The 26,524-nt window shown below is 58.4% G+C and overlaps 2 protein-coding genes and 1 long non-coding RNA gene across 7 annotated transcripts in view; 1 reads left to right on the forward strand and 2 right to left on the reverse strand.

Moving 5' to 3' along the window:
* Positions 1–785: 785 nt before the first annotated feature.
* Positions 786–10,765, reverse strand: LOC136149921 (uncharacterized). Its single transcript, XR_010659720.1, has 2 exons — positions 10,634–10,765; positions 786–4,858 (listed from the first exon to the last, which is right to left on the reverse strand). It is a non-coding gene; the product is annotated as an uncharacterized lncRNA (long non-coding RNA).
* A 235-nt stretch (positions 10,766–11,000) lies between these two features.
* On the forward strand, positions 11,001–16,871 carry SPHK1 (sphingosine kinase 1). Of its 4 annotated transcripts, none has more exons than XM_065910588.1 (6): positions 11,001–11,823; positions 13,438–13,641; positions 13,976–14,128; positions 14,224–14,318; positions 14,413–14,528; positions 14,814–16,870. In XM_065910588.1, exons 1-6 carry the CDS (start codon positions 11,781–11,783, stop codon positions 15,616–15,618), a joined length of 1,416 nt encoding a protein of 471 aa, XP_065766660.1. In that variant the 5' UTR covers positions 11,001–11,780; the 3' UTR covers positions 15,619–16,870. The 4 variants fall into 4 exon arrangements, with proteins under 4 accessions (XP_065766660.1, XP_065766662.1, XP_065766661.1 ...); XM_065910590.1 differs by lacking the exon at positions 11,001–11,823 and adding an exon at positions 12,066–12,754 and having other exon boundaries at positions 13,395–13,641; positions 14,814–16,866; XM_065910589.1 differs by lacking the exon at positions 11,001–11,823 and adding an exon at positions 12,066–12,754 and having other exon boundaries at positions 14,814–16,866.
* UBE2O (ubiquitin conjugating enzyme E2 O) overlaps positions 16,051–26,524 on the reverse strand; it is a 50,403-nt gene continuing 39,929 nt past the window's right edge. The window contains exons 5-18 of one of the 2 annotated variants that reach the window (XM_065910586.1): positions 26,243–26,306; positions 25,494–25,637; positions 25,165–25,274; positions 24,937–25,012; positions 24,186–24,658; positions 23,699–23,853; positions 23,358–23,470; positions 23,135–23,263; positions 22,534–22,623; positions 21,069–21,765; positions 20,728–20,864; positions 19,160–19,363; positions 18,997–19,054; positions 16,051–18,860 (exon numbers count right to left, since the gene is read on the reverse strand). In XM_065910586.1, coding sequence (XP_065766658.1) covers positions 18,202–18,860; positions 18,997–19,054; positions 19,160–19,363; positions 20,728–20,864; positions 21,069–21,765; positions 22,534–22,623; positions 23,135–23,263; positions 23,358–23,470; positions 23,699–23,853; positions 24,186–24,658; positions 24,937–25,012; positions 25,165–25,274; positions 25,494–25,637; positions 26,243–26,306 — 3,109 coding nt within the window. In that variant the 3' untranslated portion in view covers positions 16,051–18,201. Of the gene's footprint in view, positions 18,861–18,996; positions 19,055–19,159; positions 19,364–20,727; positions 20,865–21,068; positions 21,766–22,533; positions 22,624–23,134; positions 23,264–23,357; positions 23,471–23,698; positions 23,854–24,185; positions 24,659–24,861; positions 25,013–25,164; positions 25,275–25,493; positions 25,638–26,242; positions 26,307–26,524 lie in introns of both variants that reach the window. The other variant, XM_065910585.1, reaches the window with a different exon arrangement.

A 26,524-nucleotide genomic window follows, 5' to 3' on the forward strand; every position in this document is an offset into this window, starting at 1 on the left:
CATTCCTGGAGGCTGGGTGGCAGCCAGCTTTGTCACTGTTTCCACATTCCCACGCCGGCGTCGGGGAGGATGTGGGGAGAGGCCGTAAGAGTATGTCTCACTTGTGTACTACGGCTGACTCATTTCCAGAAGTGAAATAGTCACGGGGACCATGACAATTCATGATGCACTTGAAGAAGATGGCTTTTTGTGGTAATTACAGAATCTCTGGGAGGCTTTTGAGTCTGCCCACCTGCTTGGAAGGCAGGCTTCAGATCCTCCTTGTAAGCTAAGTCAGTGGTTCCCAAATTTGTCTGCGTATTGGAATCACTAGATAGCTTTGAAAAATTCTGAAGTCCAGACCAGCGAAATCACCATCCCTGCGGAAGGGGGCCAGGCATCTGTAGTGCTGAAGACCCCCTGTGGGGGGCGCCAAAGTGCTGCCCAGTTGACCCCGGAAGGCGATGGGGCCCTCCGTTGATCCCGTGGCTACCACCAGCTGCCTCCTTCTGCTTTCCCTTGGGAGCAGCCTGAAACTCACAGCTCTCAGTCTTTACCATGTCTAAGCCATTTGGAAGATCCTTCACAAATAAACTTCCCTGGTGGCTCAGACGGTAAAGCATCTGCCTACAATCCGGGAGACCCAGGTTCCATCCCTGGGTTGGGAAGATCTCCTGGAGAAGGAAATAGCAACCCACTCCGCTATTCTTGCCTGGAAAACCCCATGGATGGAGGAGCTTGGTAGGCTACAGCCAATGGGGTCACAAAGAGTCAGACACCACTGAGCGACTTCACTCACAAATAAGAAGTGCTGGTTTTAAAAATTTTCCATCTCTAATGTATTTTTGCTTTGTTTAAATTTTAAGTATTTTTCCCCCCAATATAAAAGCACACGGCATGAGAAGTTATCGTGGTTGGGGGGTGGGGAGGAGCTGGGAGGGACTTCTAGAAACCAGGGGTTTCTAGAATGTGTTCTTTTTTCTAGGATGTGTTCTAGGATGTGATGCAGGTGTGTTGGCTCATAAATTCATAGTTTATAATATGTGCTTTCTGTACATATTTATACCTCAATAAAAATCCCACATAGCCAAGCGATTCAGTTATACAGATATGTACATTCTTTAGAAAAAAAACCCAAGGGGTTTCCCTGTTGGTACAGTAGTTAAGACTCCGTGCTTCCACTGCAGGGGGCACAAGTTTGATCCCTAGTCAGGGAGCTAAGAATTTCGTATGCTGCATGGCAGGGGTCCAAAATACCCTAAAAACTGAAATAAATAAAAACCCCATACATACTGCATAACTATGTGGGCAAATACAGAGAAATGGAAAAAAAAAAAAAAGAACCAGTGAAAACCAAGGATTGGCCCTTAGGGCCTCCACCAGGTGACACAACTTTTGACAAGGTAAGTCCCTCCAAATAAAGCCACCGAAGTGCTGGTGGCCACCTCTCACCCCTGCAAGGAGAGGGAAGGAGCCCCTGGGAGCTTCCGTGAGGCTGACATACTAGACTCCGAATAATTCAGTGCCAAGGAGCAGGGCTCTCTCTTTGGTCTAATCTAAGCCTCTTTGAGGCTCATCTTATGCCTCTCTTTGACCGGGTCTCAAACCTGGGGCCCTTGTGTCTTTCCATGCAAAGTCCAGTTGTAACAGGAATCCTAAGTCAGTTTAGCCAGAACCCCCATCCTCCACGTCTGGTCATCTTCAGAATGTTTGGGTTCCCCATTGTCCAGCATCCTTGGGTGACGTCTGAGCCTTCTGGCCTGCCTTCAGCAAGTTTTTTTTTTTTTTTTAATTTATTTAATTGGCTGCACTGGGTCTTAGTTGTGGCATGCAAACTCTCAGTTGTGGTATGTGGGATCCAGTTCCTTAAACGGGGATTGAACCCGGTCCCCCTGCAATGGGAGTGTGGCATCCTAGCCACTGGAAGTTCTGCCGGGTCGGTTTAGTGAGAATCTCCCCAGATCCCTGATGTTTCCTTTTAGTAATCTTCCACCCACTGACCCTTACACCACTCCTTGGCTTATATTCCCACTTCTCTTTGTATTCACAGTTGAACTCAATCTCTACTCCCTCCCGCCTATCAGCAAGACCCCAAGGTAGTGGTCCCTGCCCCTATCACAGAGGTCCTGAATATAGCTCACCTTACCCTTCTTTAACAAGTGCCTGGAATAAATGTTTTTCTTTAACAGCAGTCAAATCAGAATTTAAACTGCATCATTAGAAATGGACTTTTTGTGCATCACAAAAGAATGATGCTGAAAGGGACATTTCTGGTTCAAGTCCCTCATTTAAAAAAAAAGGGGGGAAGAAATGCACATAACAGGAAATAAGTCAATTAACATATTCACATTGTGCAACAATGAACTCTATCTGGTTTCAAAATAAAACCCACAATAAAACTATCACTCGAAATAAAATCATCCCAAATAAAACCCATGTCCTTTAAGCATTGTCTCCTCACGCCCCTGGCAACCACCAACCTGCTTTCTGTCTTGGTGAATTTATCTATTCTGGAGGTTTCATTTAAATGGAATCACACAATATGTGGCCTTTTTGTCTGCCTTCTGTCACTTCTTTCACATGATGTTCTTGAAGTTCACTCACAGGGTAGCACAGATCGTGACTTCATCCCTTTTTATGGATAAATACTATTCCTTAATATGGATAAACCACATTTCTTTTACCCGTTCATCTGCTGACGGACGCTTGGGTTGTTTCTGCCTTTTGTTTATTGTGAATAGAGCTACCATGAGCACTCGTGTACAAGGTTTTATGTGGACACACGCTCTCAGTTCTCTTGGGTAAATACCTAGGAGTGAAATCATTGGGTCACATGGTAACTCTATGTTTAATTTTTTGAGGAACCTTGAGTTTCTCTATTTGGCATGTGCGATCTTGAGGAACCTTGAGCTTCTCTATGTGGCATGTGCGATCTTAGTTCCCTGAAACCCTGTACCCTGCATTGGGAGTTCAGAATCTTAACCACTGAATTGCCAGGGAAGTCCCAGGTCTCTCCTTTTTAGAAGATATTTTTTGGGACTTACCTTGTGGTCAGTGATTAGGACTCTAGGCTTTCACTGCTGAGGGTCTGGGATCCCATAACCCACCTGGCATAACCAAAGGGGGGAAAAAGATATTTTTCTTGGGGCAGGGTTGTTGTCATTCAGCCACTAAGTTATGTCTGACTCTTGGGAGCCCATGGACTGTAGGCTTCTCTGTCCATGGGATTTCCCAGACCAAGAATATTGGAGTGGGTTGCTGTTTCCTTCTCCATGGGATTGTCCCAACCCAGGGATTGAACCCACATCTCCTATATTGGCAGGTGGGTTCTTTACCACTGAGCCACCAGTGGTGGATGGGGAAGGGTGGGAGGTTAAATCAGGAGCTTGGGATTAACAGGTACACACCACTACCACTACATACACATAAAAGAGAAGAATAACAAGGACCTACTGTGCAGCACAGGGAATTATATCAATGGATTATAATAACCTATAATGAGAAAGAATCTGAAAAAGAAAATACGTATATGTGTAACTGAATCACTTTGTTATACCCCTGAAACTAACACAGTATTGTAAATCAACTCTACTTCAATAAAGAAATTTTTAACATATATTTTCCTCAAGGGCTGGTGGGTGCTCCAGATTCGTTTTCCACATCTATTAGTAGTAGTAGCGTTAGTTGCTCAGTTGTATCCGACTCTTTGTGACCCCATGGACTGTACCTGCCAGGCTCCTCTGTCCATGGAGTTCTCCAGACCAGAATACTGGAGTGGGTAGCCATTCCCTTCTCCAGGGTTCCTTCTCAACCCGGAGATTGAACTCAGGTCTCCTGAATTGCAGGCAGATTCTTTACCATCTGAGCTACAGGGAAGCCCCTGTTCCCCATCTATTAGGACCAGTTTTTCATGGGTGACCAGCCTGTCTTTGTTAAGTACACATAACATCCAAGTCTCAGTTTAGAATTAAAATGATGCTGTTCTTTCTTCAAGTGGCTCAATGGTAGAGAATCCATCTGCCAATGCAGGAAACACAGGAGACGCAGGCTCCATTCCTTGGTCAGGAAGGTCTCCAGAGGAGGAAATGGCAACCCACTCTAGTTTTCTTGCCTGGAAAATTCCATGGACGGAGGAGCCTGGCAGGCTACTGCCCATGGGGTCAAAAAGAGTCAGACACCACTGAGCACAATGAAGTCTGAAGCCTGCTCGTCCACTCAGGGTCCTTAGCATTTCAGAAATGCCTGAGACCTTAGTGTCCTAGGGTCTGCCTGTTTCCTGGCGGCCAGCCAGCCTTCCCCCAGTCAATGTGGCTCCTGCACCGCTAATGGCTGCAAATCGGGGTAACAGATCCACCCCGGAGGACTCAACACGCCTCTCCCCTTAGGAATAACACTCCTGCCAAGAGATGCAGGTGGCAGGTCTGATTCCATGCTAATCCTATTTTACAGTTAGATTGTCTTCCCTCCTTAAGTGCTCCAAGTCCTCAATTTGAGAACCAAGTGGTCACAGATACTTGCCACGTGGCAACTGGAATTCAGCCTAAAATGATAGGATCTTTGTGCTTGTTGGCAAATGTCCAGGGGATGCTGTGGATTTTTCTAGGTCATGCCGAGTCTGGAAGATGGATATGTCCTTTAAACTCTGCATCAGAGCTGTCTGTCTGTCCCTCCCTCCTGGGACCCATCAGCCTGCTGCGCGGAGCCAGGAGGAGGTGGGGTGTTTGACTGTGCCCTTCCAGGGCTCTCTGCATCGCTGCAGCAGCCACCTGGCGCCCAGATGGGGCTCCCTCCCCTGGATCCTCTGCTGCGGTTGGGAGGGGTCAGCCCACAAGCGTTTCTCTTGAGGATTTCTGTGTATAGAACCATGCTCACGGCAGCTCTAGAAAGGAGACAGAAACAGAAAAGAAAGGATACTTCATTTATATATGCTTCCCATTATATGCTCCTCCCAAGTCCATTCCATCTTTTGTTTTCTTTAAAAATAACTTCACTCCTTAGTCTGTAAGCTTTGACAGGTAATCACTCGGCTCCCTCATCTGTTTTGAGACGGAGTTTCAGAGGAGGCTGCTGATGGTGCCTTGAAGGAGAAATGACATCTCAACTCATTTTCAAGATGCTGGTCACGTTGCCGTGGTCAGCTCTTTAGGGCAAGGAGCAAAAAGGACAACGGGGCGCTTTTGGGAGTGGCTCTCCTGTCGGATCGGCACAGCATCACTCCCCTGGCAGCACAAAGCTTCAGGGGCACACGTGTGGAATGAGGTTACCGTGTCCCTTGCCCCGGGGCCCCTCTCCTCAGCCCCAGCTGTCCAGCCCATCCTGTGTAATCATTACTTAAATGACCAGGGTTCTGTCTGGAAAGAATCGAAGGGTTTGACCTTCAGGAGGCCAGCCTCCAGGGAAGGGGAATTTCTATTTTCGGGATGTGGATAATGAGCGTCAGGGGCAGGCAAGCCCCACTCCAGGCGCCCGTCTTTTTGTGCAGCTTGGCAAAGTAGGGCGCTGGCCCCTCTTTGGCCCACGTGAATTGGCCTCTGTGAAGGAGGCCTGGGAGGCGAGAGGGATGCAACTCCAGGTGCCCACCAGGGGCCAGCAGGGCTCTGTGAAAGGGCGTTCCCGCATCTCCAGAGGGGGTGAGAGAGGCTGTCACCTCTGCCCTGTGGAAGTGGTCCATTCCCAGGTAGGAGGAAACCACCCCAGACCATTAGTGCCAAAGCGCTGCGTCCAGCCTGTTTGCTTTGGGAACAACCCAAGGACGCGGCTTAGCTTTGGAGCGATGTTAAAGTGGAAAACACTGCACAACAAAAAACGCCCGGAAAACTGTGTACACACCCATCCCCTTGGCCTGGACCTGGGGCTGCTACCAAATAAAAGCGGCTCAGCGTTCCTGCTGCCTGGCTGCAGATGGCCAGGGCTCTCTTCCTCCTTTCCAGAAGTTCTCCTTTTGGGAATCACCCAAAGCAGTTTGACACGGTGGCTGGCTGCTCTTCCCTTGAAGGAGACGACCAGTCTGCACAGCATCTCTCCGAACCAGTATGTGAAGTGAAGTCGCTTCAGTCGTGTCCGACTCTTTGCAACTTCATGGACTCTAGCCAACCAGGTTCCTCAGTCCATGGAATTTTCCAGGCAAGAGTACTGGAGTGGGTTGCCATTTCCTCCTCCAGGGGATCTTCCCGACCCAGGGATTGAACCTGGGTCTCCCACAATGTAGGTAGATGATTTACTGTCTGAGCCACTAGGGAAGCCGAACCAGTATAAACCAGTATAAATGAGTAAGTGATTTCAAAGCACAGTTGAGGGACTCCTGGGTGGCTCAGTGGTAAAGAGTCCGTCTGCCAGTGCAGGAGTCATGGGTTCAATCCCTGATCTGGAAAGACGCCAGATGCCACCGAGCCCCTAAGGGCATGCGCCACAACTCTGGCACCTGTGCTCTGGAGCCCGGGAGCTGCAGCGACTGAACCCACTTGCCCAAATTACTGAAGCCACTGTGCTCTAGAGCCCGTGCTCCACAACGAGAGAAGCCACCGCAATGAGAAGCCTGCACACAACTAGGAGTGGCAACTAGAAAAAGAAGTCCATGCACTGGGATAAACACCCAGCTCATTCAAAAATAAATAAAATTATTTCTTTAAAAAGAAAAACACAGTTGGGTAGGGTGGGGGCTGGCTGCAGCCTCAGACAGGGACCTTCTCTCCCCTCACCAGTGTCCAGGATGTGGGACTGGGTGCTGGAGACAGGCCAGAGCCCGCTATAGAGCCCAAACCGGAGCTGATGTCAGCAAGAACCTATGGAATATTCCCAGCCACCACTCTCCATGTGGCTGGCCTGGTCCAGCCTCACCACAGAGTATAAAAGTAGCTGGACAGTCGGGCTTCATGACAGGAGCTGAGAGGACCACGTCTTTTGTGTGGTACCCAGTAGACTGGGCTGGTGGCAAGCCCTTCCGGCAGAGTGGGGAAGTCTGCCGAACTGGAAATGGATGGGCAGGTCTGCGCCCCACCCTTTCCTCAGGTGAAAAGTCATTTGCAAGCCTATAATTCCTATGTTTAGTAAATATGCCCACTGCTCCTTCTTGGGCAATTTCTTTTTTTCCTCCTGTGAAGTTTTTAAAAATGGAAACTGGTGTTCTTTGCAGGGGCCTCTGTCTGATGAGTCAAAGACCACAAAGGCTACAGAATCACGTGTCAACGACCTCAGCAGGAGTGTTTTTGGCCCCACCATGACGAATGTGAATTGGGGGAAACCAAGTTCCTGGTTTGTGTTCCGCTGGTAGCACTGCGGAGATGCGGAATGCTGGAAAGAAGGTTCTGGCGCCAATAAGGACACGATTCCCAGACATTTCCTGCCCCACTGTGGTTGGCAGAATAACAGCCCCCAAAGATGTCTGCGTCATGGTTCCATGTGACCCATGACTACATTACCTTATATGGCAAAAGCGATTTTGCAGTTGTGGCTAAGTTAAATTAAATTAAGTCTTTTGAAAGGGGAGCTCAACCTTGGTTAGCCAGGTAGGGCCAATGTCATCACAGACAGGAGAACTTACAAGAGGGAGGTAGGAAGATCTGGGGGTTTCCCTGGTAGCTCAGCTGGTAAAGAATCTGCCTGCCATGCAGGAGACTCCAGTTCGATTCCTGGGTGGAGAAGATCCCCTGGAGGAGGAAATGGCAACCCATTCCAGTATTCTTGCCTGGAGAATCCCATGGACAGAGGAGCCTGGAAGGCTACAGTCCTTAGGGTCGCAAAGAGTCAGACATGATTGAAATGAGTTAGCACAGCACAGGAAGGTCAGAGTCAGAGAAGATGTGACAACAGAAGCAAAAGTCAGATGGAGACTTGGAGATGCTAGATTGCCAGCACGGAGGTGAAAGAAGGGATCCGCAGCCAAGGAATGCAGGTGCTTCTAGAAGCTAGAACAGGAAGGCAGCTCAGCCCTGCCAATCCATTCTAAACTTGTGACCTCCAGAACTGCAAGATGAGAAATCGGTACAGCAATGAGAACCCAGGACACTAACACAAAAACCAGCTTTGTTCTTCCAAGGACTGCGGAAGAAACCTGTCGACTCAGAAAACCAGAGATGCCATAAGCCGAGGTGCAGGGTAAGATCTAAAAGTCGGCGGAGCTGGGGAGGTGTGCAAGCCTGGGTAAGGTTAGCAGGCAGCACAGATGTAAAGTTCCCCCAACAGTGGGAGGCGGGCAGGTCCAGTTCCCAGATCCCTATCCTCTGATACCCACAGGGGCGTGCACTGTTGTCCTCTCTGGAGACACCTAGTACTGTTAAATTTTTTTTTTAATTTTTTTTTTTTTTTAGTTTAAAAAGTGATACATCCATTCACACTAGAGTTCTCATAACTAACTGGGTTTTCCTCCCAGAGTAATTTGCATTCGAAAAAGAACAGGCCCGCAGAAGATAATTCAGACCCTGAAACAACAAATTTCAGCCAAATCCTTCACCAGGGAAGAGGGCCACGTGGTGACCAAGGCAGAGCTTGCGTGATGCGTGCACGGGTTATGCATGCGTGATCAGTCGTGTCCAATTGGTGACCCCACGGTCTGTAGCCCGCCGGCCTCCTCTGTCCATGGGATTTCCCAGGCAAGAATACTGGAGTGGGTTGCCATGCCCTCCTCCCGGCGATCTTCCAGACCCAGGGATTGAACTCACATCTCCTGCATTGACAGGTGGATTCTTTACTGATGAGCCACCTGGGAAGCCTGTACATACAGGTCAAGGAACACCAAAGTTGGCCAGTCAACCACTAGTAGCTAGGGGAGAAGCCTGGAACAAGACACTTCCTCACAGGCCTTGAAAGGAACCGACCCTGCTGACATCTTAATCTTGGATTTCTTAAGAACTGTGACACAGTAAATCTCTAAGTCACCCAGTCTGGGGTACCTTGTTATGACAACTTGAGGAAACTAACACAGATGCCTTCAGATCCCAGACCGGCAGCTGAAATGAGTGGCGGGGGCGAGGCCTCTTCGGGGAGGCTGTGGTAGTGAACTTCCCTGAAAACGATGTGTCCCTCTGAGCAGGCCTGCAGGTCCCGGGTGTGTGGGAGGCAGAGTTCAGAGGCCCAGAAGAGACGTTGGCTGGCAGCCTCGGCAAGGACACCCGTGTGGAGGAGGAGGCCACCTCCGAGGTAAAGCTAGGCTCACCCCACCACACCTGGAGCAGCTGAACCAACGCAGAGACAGAAACTTGGAACACCGCCTGCAAGTCAGGAAACTCGTGGGACCAGTCTGGTCTCCTGCATGCCCATGCAGGGCACATCCCTCCACCCACAGCCTGCCACCCTCAATGCATGGCAGGGTCACTGGGATTTCAGAATGGAAAGCCAATCTGGGGCCATCCCAGGAGACCAGTCTTAAAAACAGTTTGCCAGGCCGGACACCTCCCTTTCCCTTTCGCAGCCTTCCAGGTAGAAAGCCCTTGAGGTCAAGGCAGGCCTCCCGGTCCTGCAGTTCAGCCTGGGAGCTGGAACCGCAGGAATAGTTGAAATGGCAGGAATAAATACATGAATGTTAGTCGCTGAGTCGTATCCAACTCTGCGACCCCATGGGCTGTTGCCCGCCAGGCTCCTCTGCCCATGGAATTCACTAGGCAAGAATAAATACTGGAGTGGGTAGCCAAGGAGATGGCAGGAAACCTCTTCTAATAAAAGCAAGTCATTTGCCATCTGGCAGCCTTGGCTCCAAGTTTCCAGAGAGCTGGGCCGGGCCCAGTGCATGTCTGCTTGCTTTTTTTTTTTTTTTTTTTAAAGGAACAAAAAAGGAGGGATTCTCAGGTGTGTCCTGGGGAGGCTGCCCACAAGGAGGAGGAACGGTGACTGGGGGGGTTGGAACAGCAGTCTCTTTCACCTGTGAGACAGGTGTTGCTTGACGGTTGGTGACCGGGACAGATCAAGCCTCATGCCAGGCCTGTGGCCACAGCAGCTAGTTGCTTAATCAGAACCTGGAGGATGAAGCCTGGAGAGAGCTTCCAGATGCTTCCTCTTTCTCAGAGCGATTGAGCAGCGGGGTGGGTGAGGCAGCTCTGTGGCAAACAACACATGAAGCAGATGGATACTCAAACGCCAGCTAGAAGCCTGGGGTCAGCTGGGCCTCCCGGACTGGGGGCTGGGATCTGGGTTTGCTTCTCAGCTCTGTAGGGAGCTGGTTCAGTTGGCTCAGTTAAGCAAGACCCTTCACCTCTCAGGGTTTCACTTCCCCCAGTTATCAAAAGGGGAAAAGCATCTTCCTCTTGCCCAATCCGGTCTCCTGGGCCATGGGTACTGATGGGGGTCTCGGAGATGAAATAAAGCTCTTTAGAGAGGGGCTGGGGGCGGGGCGGGGTGGGCCCAGAGGGAGGGAGCCTGGAGGGAGGAGGTGACGGATGAGAATGAAGCGGGCAGAGCAGGGACCTTGCGGGTGGGGACGGGGGCTGGGGGAGAGGCGGCCGGGAGGACAGAGGAGCCTTTGTGCGGACTGGAACCGGGGCCAGAGGGCTCTGCCCTTCACCTCCCTCCCACTGGGCTCCCGGAGGCCGGATAACAACCCAGCAGGCCGCCCCGCCTCCCTCGCCGCTCAGTTTCCAGTCAACCCCGCCCCCGCGCGGCCGCACGACCCGGGGGGCTCCAGCCAGGGAGGCGGAGGGACCCTGCGGCAGGTGGGCTTTCTCACTAGGCTCGTGCACGGCCACGTCCTCGCTTCCCGGGCCTGAGTCCCACCAGACTCCGAGGTTTAAGCAGCGGCTTCTCAGGACTGATGGAAGCGCTCGGGGGGAGAAGAGGGAGGCCGCCCTCCCTCTAAGATCCAAGATTCCCAGGAGCCTCACGCCGCGTCCCGCGTCTTCCAGGCGCCCAAAGCCCTGACTTTGACCGTAATCCTGGCTGGAGGAGCAGGCAGGCGAGGGAGGAGGAGGAGAGGAGAGGCGAGGGATCGAGCCCGAGCTCCCGCAAGGAGCCCCCTCCTCCCGCCGGCGCTGGCGTCCCCGCGTCTCGTGACCGCGGCACTGCGGCTGCAGCGCGGCGCTCGGCCCCTGGCGCGGGATTCCTGGGCGGGGGTGGGGAGCCTGGAGGTTCAAGATCAGACCTCGGTGGACTCCGGTCGCGGCGCTGCTAGAGGGTGATGACGCCCCGCTCCCGCTCCCCGCTCGGGTTCCTAGTTTCGCAGAGTTTCTCGACCCGTGAAAGCATCGCTGAGTCACCTTCCCGGAACGCGCTCGGGACGCTCACAACCCAGCCAGGGCTGCCCCCAGAGCTGCGCAGGGCGGAGGTGGCCACCAGCCGGCCGCGTGCCAGGCCAACGACCCCGGGACCCACGCGTCCCAGCCCGAGCCTCTGCTCTACCCGGGGACACCTGGGCCCCGCCCCGCCAGGTGTTGGGAAACAGGGCCGCCTGGGTCCTCTCGCAAAGGGGTTCCTCGGAGCCGTGCCGGGACCTGCCTCTTCTCGACTTTCAGGGGCGACGGGAAACGAGACGTGTGAATGGGTGTCGGGTGGGGGCAGGTGTGGGCGCGTGAGCACCCTGCAGCCGGGGCCTGCACCAGCCCAGCCTCCTACCGCGGTTTGATCTTTTCTAACTTTGGTTAGATTTAGAAACTTGGTGACTTGACCTTGGCGACTTCCTCCTCTGGGTCGCCACACACTACCCCACAGGGAGCTTACTCGAGTGGGTCGTGGACACTCTGTGGTCGGACACTTACTTGCCGGTGATGTATGTTTATCACTCCCCATTGACACACGAGGCCCCGGGCCAGTTTGCAGCTCCCCGCTGAGCCAGTGGGGGCGACGGAGGACACGCCCCCGTGCTTGGCTCCCCAATCCGGATGGGGTCGCCTGGGCATGTTTACACCGTCAAGTTCCTTTCAGGTGGGTGAGGGGCGCAGAGCCTGGAGCTCCCGCTGGTTCAGGCGAACCTTGATGTTGTCCTCTGGGAAAAGCACCCAACTTTTGAGGTTCTTAACAAGGCCCCCTCCTCCGGACCGCGTCCCCACCACCCCCCCACCCCGCGCTGCTGGCCCTCCCTCCCGGGATGGTTCTTCTGTCTCAGGCTCCATGGCCGTGCGGTCCAGGAGGCTAAGTAACTCGGGGAGGATGGGAGCAGCTGCAGAGACGCCCCAGCACGGAGTGAGGGGTACCTGGCGGGGCCTGGACCTCGAAATTCGGGTGGGATTGGGGGGCGCGGGCAGCGGGGCGGGTTCCGCCAGGAGGCTCTATCCAGGGACAGGTGAGAGTCTAACGACAGCCCTGAGCCACGCGCGCCCGGAGCCCCACCCGGGGGCCGCTCCGATTTTGTGCGCCGCGGCCTGTGATGCGCGTTCACCCTCACGCGCCCGGGACGCTGCGCTCGCGGCGCGCCGCTCGTGCCGGGCCTGGGGCTCCGCGCCTCGCCAGCGGCCTCCACGTCTCCGCCCGACCGCGGCGCTCGCCTTCCTTCTGGGTTCGAGAGTCCCCGGACCAGCCAAAGGGCTGCGCGCTTGGCCGAGCCGTGGGCGCTGACCGGGCGGGGGCGGAGCACCGAGGCCAGGGCCCCGCTGGCTTGCGCCGTGCGGGGCGCGGGTTCCACCCCCGCGAACGCCGGGGCCGCGGGGCGTGGCCAGGTCGGGACGCTAGGCACGGCGCCCTCCCCGAAGTTGAGCGAAAAGTTTGAGGCTGGAGGCAGCGAGGGCGCGCAGTCAGCGTTTACTCGGCGCTCCGGTTGCTCCACAGATGCGAGACTGAGCCCAGGACCGGCTGTGTTCAGCCCTAGGCCACTGTGGGGAACGGAGGTGGCGCTTCCCCAGGAAACTGGACCGACTGGGTAGGGCTGGCCGCCTGCCCTGCCCTCTCGCCCTTCTTGGCTTCCTGGGCGGCCGGGGGAGCTGCCGTGCAGCACATGGCCTCCGTGCCCACTCGGCTCTGGCTGAGGGAGGCGGTGGCTGGCGGCCCGGCTCCGGCTCAGCTTTCGCGCGACTCCGGCACCGCTTTCACGAGCGCTGCGCGCGGCGCCGCAGAGCCCGGCCCTTGGAAACGCGCGCGGCGATCCGGGCCGCTCCAGAGCTCGGGGTAGAGGACCCGGCGACCCGGCTGTTTCGGGCCGAGGATCGCTCGCCCCTAACTTCGCGCGCGGCGATGGCCACTCACCACCTGGGATTTTTTAACGCAACTGGACTCCCCTCCCCCTGGCGGCCCCCGGGGAGGGACGTGAGGACTCGATCCCACGGAGAGAGCCACGGGCCTCTGACTCATCGTCGGGCCGGAACCCGAGGTCCTAGAAAAGACAGGCTCTCAGGAAAAGACCCTTTCCCCCTGGGGGGAGGTGGGGGCTCAGTTCCAGGACCCGAGCGCCCTTGGTGGCACTGGACCTCGGCTTTCTGGACCTCTCGGAAAACTAGGCGATGCCAGTGCGCGCGGCTCCCCGAGCGTGGTCCCAGGACCTAACGGGGCGCTCCCCACCTCAGGGTACCGCTCCAGACTCCACCAGTGCGGTCTCCTCTCCCTCAGATCCGGCAACCGCAGGGAATGACGCGGGTGCCCCCAGAGCCCCGGCAACGGGCGGGGAGGGCGAGCCCCACAGCCGTCACCAAGACGCCCGCCTGGGCAGCACCGATAAGGAGCTGAAGTCAGGAGCCACCGCGGCGGACAGCGTCCGGACAGCGTCGGGGACCCCTCGGCAGCCGGGGCCACGGGCCGAGGTCATGGATGCAGGTTTGTGGGGGCCTGGCAGGGAAGGCCTGTAGGGGGATCCCTTCTCTCCCTGGTGAGGAAAGTTGGCCGGAGTCAAGTGAACAAAAGAGGGTCTGGGGACCCTGGAGAGAAGCTCTTTTCCCCAGGAAACCAGAAGCTGGTGGGAGTTTGAGCCCAGTCAAGCTGGCTGGGTATGGAGCGTGAAGCTCCCGCTGGAGCGCCCCGCTGGAGGCCGCTGCCGCTGGCCAGGCTCAGTTGGATCAATTACCCGTGGATTTCAGGCGCCGTGTTTCCACCCGGGTGCCCGCATTGTGATCCTCAGCCCCTAGTGGCGGGTTCCGGTTTGTGTTTACAGCGGGCGGCTCCCGGAACTCGCTCCCAAGGCCCTGCCACGTGCTGGTGCTGTTAAATCCGCGCGGGGGCAAGGGCAAAGCCCTGCAGCTCTTCTGGAGCCACGTGCAGCCGCTGCTGGCCCAGGCCGACGTGTCCTTCACGCTGATGCTCACTGGTGAGTGTCTCCCCCGGAGCGGACGCGGGGAGCATCCCGAGCCCGGGAACCCGCGGCTCCAACCTCCCACCTTGATAGCCACGCCCTCTGCACAGAGCGGCGGAACCACGCCCGGGAGCTGGTGCGCGCCGAGGACCTGCGACGCTGGGATGCGCTGGTGGTCATGTCCGGGGACGGGCTGATCCACGAGGTGAGGCCTTCGCAGGGGAGGCTGGGCCCGGGTCGCGGGGCCTGGGGTGGGGTGGGGGAAGGTTCCCAGGCTGAGGCCGCCTGTGCTCCAACAGGTGGTGAACGGGCTCATGGAGCGGCCTGACTGGGAGACCGCCATCCAGAAGCCCCTGTGTAGCCTTCCAGCCGGCTCTGGCAATGCGGTGGCCGCTTCTTTGAACCATTACGCCGGGTGAGAGCCCAGGGTCCGAGTGGGCTTGTTTTCCCTCAGGGCCACGCCTACTGCCAGGCTTTCTTTTATGAGTGTCTGCGAGCAGGAGTGACTACCACTGTCTCTGGAGCCCTGAGCCTCTGTTCCGGGGTCCTCTCTCTCTCTGTGTGACTCCACTTGGCTGTCACCCCCTGCCAACTCCCTCGGGGGCTCAGGGTCACTTTGGCCTGCCCCAGCTCCCCAGGAGGAGGAAGGGGAGGGCATGTGAGGGCTCCTGCCCTCCTCATCCGACTCCCTCCCCTGCAGGTACGAGCAGGTGACGAACGAAGACCTCCTGACCAACTGCACCCAGTTGCTGTGCCGCCGGCTGCTGGCGCCCATGAACCTGCTATCCCTGCAGACCGCCTGCGGGCAGCGCCTCTTCTCCGTGCTCAGCCTGGCGTGGGGTTTCATCGCCGACGTGGATCTGGAGAGCGAGAAGTTTCGGCGGCTGGGCGAGATGCGCTTCGCTCTGGGCACCTGCCTGCGCCTGGCGGCCCTGCGCACCTACCGGGGCAGCCTGGCCTACCTGCCCGCAGAAACGCTGGCCTCCAGGGGGGCACCCTCCCCGGCTCGGGCCCCGCAGGGCCCCGCGGACACCCACGTGGTGCCCCTGGAGCAGCCAGTGCCCCCTCACTGGACGGTGGTGCCGGAGCAGGACTTCGTGCTGGTGCTGGCGCTCCTGCACTCGCACCTGGCCAGTGAGCTTTTCACCGCCCCCATGGGCCGCTGCTCGGCCGGCGCCATGCACCTGTTCTACGTGCGCGCCGGCGTGTCCCGGGCCACGCTGCTGCGCCTCTTCCTGGCCATGGAGAAGGGCAGGCACATGGAGTACCACTGCCCCCACCTGGTGTACGTGCCCGTGGTCGCCTTCCGCCTGGAGCCCAAGGACGGGAAGGGTGTGTTTGCTGTGGATGGGGAACTGCTGATCAGCGGGGCTGTCCAGGGCCAGGTTCTCCCCAACTACTTCTGGATGGTCAGTGGCTGCAGGGAGTCCCCACCCTCTTTGAAACCGCAGCCCTCACCCCGCAGGAAGTCTCAGCAGAGGCCGCCCCCAGCAGAGCGCCGGTGACTCCGTGCCTTTCTTTGTCTGCTTGGTTTACTCTCTGCTCAGGCCCCCCACCCCTTTCTCCCTCTGCCAGGACTGGAGGGCCTATCCACAGCGCAGGTGGTGAGTTGGGAGGAGGAGGGGGAGGGAGACGCCTGGAGAAGGGTGGGAAGGACAGGCTCTGCCCTCCAAAGGCCAGATGGAGTGTTGGACTAGGAGCAGGGAAGCCACCCTTGAATCAGATCCGAATAAAGTGACATTCCAAGTCTGCTGGTCTTATCCTAGGGGGTGAGGGGAGTGGGGTCTTGCTTCTGTCAGGGCTCTGGAATTTAACGTGATGCCCACCCGAGGTCCTTCCTGGATAGGGCAGCGTGTGGTACCGGCCCCTGGGAAGTCATTTTCGGAGTGAGCACGGGACCAGAGGTGGTCTAGGCTGCTTTTGCATGGGGTGGGACCCTGCCCCAGTGATGATTATACCCCTTCTGGCCTGGAGCCAACTGCCTCTTTGCACAGGTAGAAAACTGAGGTTTAGAGCAAGGATGTCTTACCTAGCCATACAGCCAGAGAATCTCAACCAAAAGGGAGAATGTCCCCGAGTTAGGGGCACTGGAGAAAATTGGCAAGGGGCAACAGAGGTCAAAATAGCAGACAGCTGTCCTGTTTTTACAAGGAGTCTGTCCTCTCTCCAGGGAGGGCTCTGGGGCTCCCCCTGCCTCCCCCACCCTCCTCCAGTCTGTCCTTGTGGGGGAGCGGTGGGCTGGGGTTTAAAAGGAAGCAGCAGTGAGAAGGGGCGGATTCCAGCCATCCAGAGTGGCTTCGAGCCCAGGCCAGCCGCCCCCCCCTCCCCGCCCCATGCCACCGCCAGCATCTGGAAGGAGCTGAACTGGTGGACCTGGACAGAGGCCCCTGGGGTCCAGAGCTGCTGCTGCTGCCCTGCTGGAAGGTGGCTCCAGGACCCAGCCCTGCTCAGAGGCAAGAGCACCCACCCACTGAACTTCTAGACCCTCACCTCCTGGCCCCTGTGAGTCCCTGATGGGAGATGAAGAGGCTTGGGAGCGGGCTGGGTGGGGAAGGGGCGGCTGCCTTTAGACGCCTCCCCTCCCCTGGCCTCAGCCACGGGGATCTTTCCTTCCCCTGGGGAGGGTGTGTGAGGTGCCCCCGAGGGGAAAAAAGGCGACAGAGCCCAGATGAATGGCAGAGGCAGGTTTAATGGTACCACCTTATCTGTTTTGTACATTGTAATGAGCCAAACCAAAAAAAATGCAAGTAAAAAAAAAAAAAAAGTTTAATCACACAGCACTTTATACAGATATCTTAAGCAGTAGGCATTCATATCTCCACGTGAACAATGCACCGGGAAGCACAGCCCCGCCAGTCACTCTGGGTGATCCTCAAACAAGATCCCGACTCTGGGCTCCGGTCGCCGCAGCCCCGGTCCGGCCCCCGTCCTTCCCCGCGCTGCTGCCAGCCACGTGCTCGCGGCGGCCCAGGTGTGGAGCCAGCGTAAGGCGGACAAGACACGTCATGCTTTGGCTTCTTATTTTGTCTTTTTTTTTTCCCTAGTAAGAGTTAATATTTTTTGATTTATTTTCTTTCAACCTTAAATATTACATTACATACACCAAAAATTACATAGCTGCAATGTGCTCAGCGGCATCCTGTTCACCTGGAGCTTCACATTATCAAACGCTTAGAAAACCTGTAAACGTCTGGGCCCGACTCTGCAAGGAGAACCCTGCCCGCCACCGCTCTCCTGCGTCGAGCCTGCAGGCTGTGTCCTCTCGGCCGAGGTGGGGAGAGGGCTGGCCTGTTCCGAGTTCCGTGAGCTGCATGCTGCCCCCTACGGCATGAGCACTGGACACCGGAGGGAGAGGCCCTCGTCTGTGCTGCTGCTCCCACCTCCGGGGAACCGGGAGGGGGGCCTTAAAGCCAGAGCTGCGGTCCCCCCGCCCTGAGGGGCAGGAAGGGCAAGGCACCTACAGCTGTGTCTTCCCGGCAGCAGCTCCCCGTCCTCACCCCAAGGGAGTGTGCGAGGGCCACCACCTCCTGGGCGTCGTCCTGCACCCGGCCCGGTGCCCACCTCTCGCAGAGAGCAAGTTCAGCGGCGGCGGCACCACTCCGGGGAGGGTGGCAGAGCTGGGGGGCGAGGGAAGACCAAGTGGGTGGTGGCGACGGGAGGGCCCGGGACACCAGGAAGCATCAGCGGGACTCGAGAGGGCAGGGGGACCGGGGCGACCGCCGCGGCAACCCACACTTCATGCAAGGCACGTCCACGCGGCCCGCATTCTCCTGTGTCAGCCCCCAGGGAGAGCCCGCCCCTGCCCTGAGGGCAAGACGGCAAGGTAGGAAGCACGGGGGCACGCTGCCTGGTACGGGGGAAAATCAGCCGCGTGGATCCGATTTCCTTTGCCACAGGGCACCTGCCTGTTGGAAGATTGCTTCGGAATACAAATGGCAGCATCTCAAGAAACTTCCTGCGTGTCAGCAGCAAACTCACCTTGGGAAGGAGGGGGCAAAGGGCGGGGGGGCCTGCACTGGGGACAGAGGAGGAGAGGGAAGGGGGGCGGCCTCTCCCTGTGGCGACCTGCCTTCCTCTGGGGCTGCTGGCTACTTGTCCCCCGAGCTCTCGGGCATGCCCGCCTCCATCAGGGCGGCCCGGAACTGCGTCAGGACTCCCCGGATGCTCTTGACAAAGCCCTTGGAGAGCGGGAAGAGGGGGAAGCCGAGGTCGGGGTAGCCGCTCTTCTCGGGTAGGAAGCTCCGGTAGCTCTTTCTCCTCTTCTTTGGCTTGACGCTGGGCGGCACCGAGGCGTCGGGCGGGGCCTCTGAGGCCTGTTCCATGTGGTCCCTGCTGGCTGAGGCTGGGCCCTCCGAGTCTGAGCCCTGGGAGGCCTCCCCGGGGGCCAGCCCCCCGTCCTCAGGTTCCTCTCGGCTAAAGTCCGAGAGCTCGGCCATGGCTGGCAGCTCTGGCGAGCTGCTGTCCTTGGGGAGCCCGTTGGGCAGCGCCTGGGCCCTCTCCAGCAGGGCGTGGGTTTCCAGCCAGGACTCGATGCGGTTCACCAGCCGCCAGCCGCCGGTGCTGAAGTGCTGCCGGATCTCCTGCTCGAAGACCTCGGGCGGCCGCCGGACCAGCTGGGTCATGGACTGCACCACGCGGATGAGGGCCATCTCGTTGTAGCAGCGGCTGTTCTCGTAGCCCTCCTGCAGGCCTCGGTCGCTGTCGAAGCCTGCCTCATTGTAGTACGGCTCGTTTACCAGAATCAGACCTGCAGGAGGGAAGGGGAAGTCCCTCAGGGCCAGCCCGACCTCCACCCCCGAGAAGAGGCCAGGGCTACAGACGGGAGGTAAAAGGGGCCACGGCCAGAATGACAGTGCCCTCCAGCCCCGCCCTGCCCACTGTACCTTGGATGGAGATGAGCACCTGGAGAAGGCTGGATTTGCTCGTCCACCTCTCTGTCCCCTGAAACACACACACGCACACACACAGTGCAGTTGATCAGCGGTGTCCCAGACACCGCCCGGCCCGGCCCGCACCCACCCTCGCTGCGTGCCAGCGCTGACCCACCTTTCCAATCCAGGTGCCCAGGAGGCTGACGCACACCTTCCCGTTGTCGTACAGGTTGGGGTTCAGGCGGCCACTGCACTGGGAGAGGTAGCAGAAGTGGGGGGGCACGGCCGGGTAGATGTTGGGCAGCTGGATGTCAAACAGGTAGAGGCCGTCCTCGTAGGGGGTGCGAGTGGGGCCCTTGATCAGGGCCGAGAAGAGGTCCTAGAGGGGGGCAGGGGGAGAGAGCAGGGAGGCTGATGCGGGCAGCAGGTACCCGCATGTGGCACCTGCTTTCAGACTCTTCCAGGGCGCCATGGGGCTGCAGTGGGAGAGGGAGCGGCCCCAGGATCCAGACACCCGCGGACAGCGACAGAGAAGCTGAACGAAGACATCCCCGTGCAGACCTACTTGGTACCTCTTAACTCCTGGCACGAAAGAACTTTTCCAAACTGGTTTTTATCTTACCAGGTTTTTTTTTTTTTTAAATAAACTACTACTTGTAACTTGCATTCCTCAAAACACCACTGTGACCTAGCCCTCCACCTCCCCGCAGTGAAAGCAGTAACAGTGACAACCAATAAGAGGAAAGAACATTCCAGGATGGCAAGGCTGCACTGGCTTCGAGGGAAGTAGAGGGATGAGAGGATTTGAACTCGGGGAAAATGCTCTGTCAGTCATTAAGGAGATTCTCCACACACATCAGAGACCCAGGCTGAGGGCTGGGGCTGAGGCGGGGGCGCCACTTCGGGGTGAGCTGCCAGCTGAGAGTCTGCCAGGGCCGAGTGGACCAGCGCGAGTGCCGGCAGGCCCGTTCCCACGGCATCCTTCTCTGTGGTCCCTTTCTCCAGGGCTGGGCCGGAGGTGAGGCTTCAGACCCAAATTCAGAGTCTCCCACGGTGCCTGGCACAGGACATGGCCCAGCTGAACAAACAAGGTGGCAGACGGACTGCCTCACTCTTCCTGGGACCAAAAAGGAAGCGCTCACACACCTCCACCAGTGTGACTCAAACATGGGCCCAGGTCACAAACAAGACCAGCAAACGGAGTGGGACGTGGCCAGATGAGGTGATGCTGTCCTGGAGCTAAAAAGCAATGAACTACACGGTTGTCATTCAACATGGGTAGGTTTCAAAATTTACCCTGTTGAGTGATGAGCAAGTTACAGATGATGACGTGCTAGCCTTGTGGAACAAATCCTACTAAAAAGCCTGTGTTTGTGGCGATGCAGGAACGTGTAAACGTGGAGGGTCATCTGCAGGAGAACCATGAGACTCCTGAAGTCACTGCCCGGAGGCGGGGCAGGGACCGTTCAAAGGAGAATACACCCTTTCCTGTAACATTCTAGTTTTTCAAAAAAAAGAGAAAAGTCAAGTAAAGTATTATATAATTCTAAACCAAGCTTTAAAAGGACGGCCGTCTGGTCTAGATACAGCTGTGGGAGTCTTGTTGGAGCCTCTCCTGCCCTCTGAGGGGCTGCAGGCAGGCGGCCTCGCGGGTGACCCCAGGCCTGCAGGCCCAGGGCCCAAGGCTGCAGTCTCCTGGGCGCCCACCCGGACGCCCGTGCCTGCCCACGCCCGCCTACTTGCCATTCTGTCCTCAAATGTCTTGACCATGATGCCGTCAGGCAGCGAGGTGGCCAGCAGCGCCATCTCCTTCCGCACTGTGCTGAAGAACTTCTTGGCTTCTGGAGGCTGGAACTCAATCTTCTTAAAAGAGTGATTTGCTAGAGGGGGAAAGAGCAGGGTCAGCTCCTCTGGCGAGGCCTGGGAACGCCACCCGGAGGGGCGGCGGTGGCCGAATGTGATCCCAGACGGGTGGGCAAAGCCACACCCCCCCCACCCGCCCTCTTCTGGCACGGGGACTGGTGCCCACTCCAGGGACGCGGCGCCCTGGCCCTGGGCCTGGAGCACAGGCCGGGCGAACTCACAGGGCGCGAACTCCAGCACCGAGAAGACCTCGCCCTTGGCGCTGGTGAAGGTGACGCCGGGCTTGCCGCCGCACTGCTGGCAGAGCACCGGGGTCTCGCTGGGCCACTCGGCCTTCACCGGCGACGGGCCCTCGGGCTTCTCCTCCTTGCGCTCCGTCTCCGGCACCGCCTCCATCTTCTCCTCCTCGGCGATGGCCACGTTGTCCAGGGTTTTCTTGAGGTTCTCCTGCAGCTTCTTGATGTCATCCAGGAACTTCTTCTCCCGCGTGGGTTTCTCAGGCTCTGCCGTGGGGGAGGTGGGCGAGCCCGTCAGCAGCTGCTCCACCGTCATGTTTTTGAGGCTCTCCAGGATCTTGATGGCCTCCTTCAGCTCCCGGAAGCTCTTCGGGGGCCCGTCCTTGCCAGCCTTCTCCATCAGCCCGGCCACGGGGGCAGCCATGGCCACGGCCCCCTGGATGGCGGCCGTGGCGGCCTCCTCGCTGATCACCACGCCCTTGTCCTCCTCGGGGGCTGCCGGCTGCTCGGCGGCAGGGATGGGGGGCTCCTCTATCTTGGGGTGCTCATCCTCCACCAGCCCATTGTCCGTCTCCCAGCTGTCACTGTCGTCTTCCCACTCGTCCGAGGACGCCCCACTGGTGCTGCCTTCCACCGAGTCGTAGTCCGACTCCTCGATCTCAGACTCGATGTTGTACAAGTGCTGAGGGGAGTCGGGGCGCAGGCTGGTCAGAGGCCCCCTGCCAGGGACCCTGGGCCTCAGAGCTGATGGTGACTGGATGCCCTGAGGCCTCAGAGGCCCTGCCACCCTTCCCCCCTTTCCTGCTCTGGCCTTGCGGTTGGGCCTCTGCGCTAGGTGGTCCCTAGGCCTCTGGGAGGCACCCCTGCCACCCAGCCCAGCCCATGGGTCCAGGGCCCAGCAAATGCCAGTTCCAGCTTCCTCGCCACTGAGTGCACTTGGCCCGCTGGACCGTGGCAGACTCTGTTCCTGTTCCTGGAATGGCCTCCTGGACGAAGGGGGAGCCACCCCCTCGTCCATCCTGTACTGGCACCGGAGAGGGAAGCTGGGGTGTGAGCATCAGATCAAATGAGGGGGCACAGAAATGGAGCCGCGAAAGCCCTGCCCATTCCCTCCTCCAGATCTGTGACAGTTTCCTAGAAGTGCTGGGGGAAGGACGTTTCTTACAGGGTGCAATCTGCATTCTCAGCGCAGTGAGATGGGATCCAGCTAGATCTGTGAGAACCTAGACGTGCCTGGCAACCAGGAGCCCGCCGGGTGGGGCGGGATGGTTGGGCCCACTGTGGGCAGCCTCTCCGCGCTCACGACTCTCACCTGGGGCTCTGGGTCTAACACTGCCCTTCCTTTCCCCAAGACCCTGCTTCCCAAAAGAAGATTCCTTCGCCAGGAAGACCTGAACCCTCGGCCTGGCTGCCAGAGTGGAGCTGAACCATCGGCTCCCGGGGCTCTCACCTGGGGCAGGATGATGGTCTTTGAGTTGTCAGCCCACACCACCTCCACTTTGCTGCTGACGTCCACGCGGGCTACCTGGCCCACAGATGGCTGCAGGGCAAACAGGATGGGGTAAGAGGGGCAGGTCTCCAAGGGTGAGGGCAGAGGCAGGGCCGTGAGAATGGAAGCGATGTGGGCGCCGGCCAGAGACCACCGTGAGTACTGAGCGCACGACCCTCTGGCTGAAACACCCCCAGCACTCACTGTCCACTGAGCCTGGTCTCTCTGGACGCTCCCCGGATGAGGCTCCAGCCTTGGGACTCTGGTCCCCCTTCCTCCTCTGCCCGGAGTCTGCCTGACCTCACTGCCATGTCCCCACCTGTTCCCTGGGGCCCAGCTCAGCCACCTCCCCAGGCCTCTCCTGTGCTCCTACGGCACCTGCCACCACCCTCACGGCACTGAGCACGGGGCTGTGCGCCCCAAGAAACACCCCGTGGAGCCCGGGGAGCAGCTGAGAGGACCCAGTGCGGACAGGCGGGCCCTACGGGGGCGGGGCGGGGCGCACGCGCAGGCCCCCTGGCGGCACCGACAGGTACTGCAGCGGAAGCGCAGGCCGCCCTACCTCGTCCTCCTTGTGCGGGGCTCCGTCCTCAGTGTTCCCGATTCGGATGACGATGTCGGTCGTGCGGAACCGGAAGTCGGGGTGATCGGCGATGTCGTAAACGCTCACGTCTTCCTCCTCTCCAATCAGCTGGGGCGGGATGGGCGGTCGTGAGCCCGGGGGGGCCCTACGTCCAGCTCACCAGAGCCCACCCTGAAGGAGACACGGGGGCGCCCCCGCTCACCTCCACATCATCCCCGCTAGGCCGCAGCTTGAACCACTTCACCATGCACGTGCGGCCCACGTGGTCCCCAGACTGTACCACGCCGTAGACAGCGGGGTCCGGACAGCTCTGGACTGTGGACCCAGCGCAGGGGAGGGGTGAGCTAAGGCACCCCGGTGGGGCCACCAACCGCCCCACCACCGGCTGCACGTCAAGCACAGGGGCCCAGGACCCACTGCTTCCCTGGCTTGGTCAGAGGAGGCCAGAAAGGCTGCCCTGGACTACAGAAGCAGGAGCCACCTCCCAGGGGAGGCCTGATGCCAGACCTTGTGACCCTTCCTCCCGAGCTCTGCCGGCACTACCTCGCTTGTCCACCACGAAGTCTCCGGGGCAGAACTCATTGTTGTCCAGGTGGTGCACGGGGAAGAGGTCGTTGGAGCGGATGTTGCACTCCACAGAGCCATCCTGCCACATCACATCCGCCGAGGTCATCGTGGTCACCACCTCCACGGCCACCCTGCAGACGGGCCCGTGAGCAAAGGCCAGGGACGCTCCCTCCCCACCCGCCCTCCCTGTGGGCTTGGTAACTTGGAACTCAGCCTCAGGCAGGAGGGAGGAGACAGAGCTGCTCCCCTGCAGTCTCCATGCCCAGCGCCTCCTCCCAGAGAATCCCTCAACCCTGGTCTCGCCCTTTCCCATTCTCAGATCCTTCCATCCCACCTGGCCGACCCCGGCAGCCCTGAGCCTGCACAGGGCTTGCAGACTGCGTGTAGCCCGTGTGCGTGCGGGTGCCAGGGAATGGTCTTGGGATGGACACCCAGCCGGGAAAGAGGGTGCCCCTGAGTCTACCTGTCCCCTGGCTTGAAGTCGCGCGTGATTTTATTCTTCTTCCTCTTGTGTTTCCGCTTTAAGTTCTTGATTGACAAGGGGATGCTCTTCTTGCGACTCGTACCGCTGCCGCTCTGGGAGGAGGTGGTGGAGCTGGCGGAGGAGGTCACCGAGCTGGTGTCGTCCGTGTCGTCTGCGGCCTCGTCGTCGGCGTCCTGCTCGGCTGAGTGCAGCCTGTCGTCCCCGCCCTCTTTCAGCAGGAAGGGGGGCAGCTGCTCACCCGCCTCGTGGGCCTCTTCTGGGCCCTCGTCCTGCATCTCCACCGGGCTGGAGGACCCATCGGGCGTCTCCTCAGGGCTGGCGGAGCCTGTTTCGCTCTTGGCTTTGGCCGCCCCCTTCTTGCCTGCATCCTCCACGGAATGGTCCCTGGAGCACTGGACGTCCGGGGAGCAAGACGTGATCCTCACAAGCTGCTTCTTCAGGAGGCGCTTCACCTGCCGGCAGAGTGGGAGGGCAGGCGCCATGGAGAGCTGACCCTGGACAGCTCAGTTGAGGGGTGACGGCTGTTCACACCTAACTGGCCTACAAGGGTCATCAGGGCTGCCCCCCAAGGCCTAAAGCACAGACCTTCCTGCTGTGGAAATGGCTCAAGGCCAGTTCCTCAAACGCCCGCCAAGCCCCAACCCCGAGGACATACCTTCTTGGCCATAGAGCCCTCCCCCTGGGCGCAGTGTTTTTCTGGACATTCACAGGCAATCTTGGCCGGCTCTACCTTGGCTGGGAAGACATACAGACAGCGCTCCCCAAGCTGCCGCTGAGCATGGTCAAAGCATCCAAGACGCTTCACCCTGGGAGAGGAGAGGGGAGACAGGAGAGGCGGGCGCTGGGCGAGGGGGTCCTTGGCAACCCCTCCCCCTGGCATCTGTGACGCTGGCCCAGAGACTTGCTTGGGGACCACCTCTGGGGGTGCTGGAGCAGGGGGCGAGCTGGGGCCGCTCACCTGCCTAGGTTTTCCTGGGTGATGACAGAGGGCGGGGGGCTGACGCTGTCCGTGCCCCCTGGACAGAAGCTCTTGGTAATCCAGGTGACCTTCAGCTCTACAACCTGCACCTGGGAAGGGGGGCGGGCAGGGCCCCAGTCAGCTGACTCTAATGCCCCTTGCTTTCCGCAGCTGTTCTCCAGAGCAGTTCATTGTAGTTCAGACCCTCTCAGAGGTCACGGAGGCCTCCTCCCCTCCAGAAGGGCCCAGCGGACCTGCCACTGGCCACCCCCCACTTCGTTCAGCCCAGGCTCCCCCTGTCCTCACTCCCCGCCCTGCCTTCTCCCTACCTCTTCAACCACCACTCGGAACTTGCTCTTGGCGCTAAGCACCGGCTTGACGCCTGACAGCCACTGGACACTGGAGAAGATCTTGGCAGGGCCAATGAGCACCTGGCCTGGATAGAAGCCATAGGAATCATCGAAGAAGAGACCCTGCAGGATTGGGGGCCAGAGGAGGGTCCCTGTGAGTGCTGCCTTCTTGGGGGTGGGGGGAGCACTGTCCACACCTGCACCCCCTACTCTGCGCCTGCCGTCTACCCCGGGCCTCTGTGCTCCACACAGTCCTAAGACTGCAGAGCAGCACCTCTCAGACCTCAGAGGCACACAAACCACCGGGGGTTTTACTCAATAAAAGGCACGGCTGACCCATTCTGCTTCTAACACGCTCTCGGGCCACAACAATGCTGCTGGTCTGGGGGGACAAAGCTCTAAGGGCGGGGGTCCCCAAACCTGCTTGATCACACACACTCTCCTAGTATTACTTATAAACTGTCATGTACCACTGCTCTAAAATGTCCACTCCAAGAAAAAGGGAGATTTTAAAAGGATGAAATAAAAAGTTAACAAAATGCAAAGGAAGTTCTATGGCTTCCTGCAAACATCCAAGCTTTTACACCTTCTGATACACAACCGCTCCTTCCAGGAAAGCACTGGCCTCTGCCGAGAAGCCCCTGAGCCCCCCTCCTGCAGAGCCCAGGGCTGAGGAACAGGAGATGTGCCCCCACCGACCCCCAGGCTCTGAGATGAAGCCAACGTACAGAGTCGCTGACGTGCGGGCAGACGTCGTAGAGCTTGGCGCCATCCTCTGTGTTCATGGAGCACCTACAAGAGGGGACGGGGGCTTGGTGGGCGCCGGACCCAGTGCCTGAGTCTCAGGGGAGGCAAGGCAGCCAGGATCCCGTAAGGAGTTGGTCAGTCAGTCTACAGGACTTGTTCGGAGGTGTCAGTGCCTTCACGGACCTTAAAATGGGAAATTCACCCTCCGCCCACACCTCAGTCCCTGCACCGGAACAAGGAACTCTCTCAAACAAACAGGACCT

The sequence above is a fragment of the Muntiacus reevesi genome, chromosome 18 (assembly GCF_963930625.1).
Source record: "Muntiacus reevesi chromosome 18, mMunRee1.1, whole genome shotgun sequence".
NCBI classification, from domain to species: domain Eukaryota; kingdom Metazoa; phylum Chordata; class Mammalia; order Artiodactyla; family Cervidae; genus Muntiacus; species Muntiacus reevesi.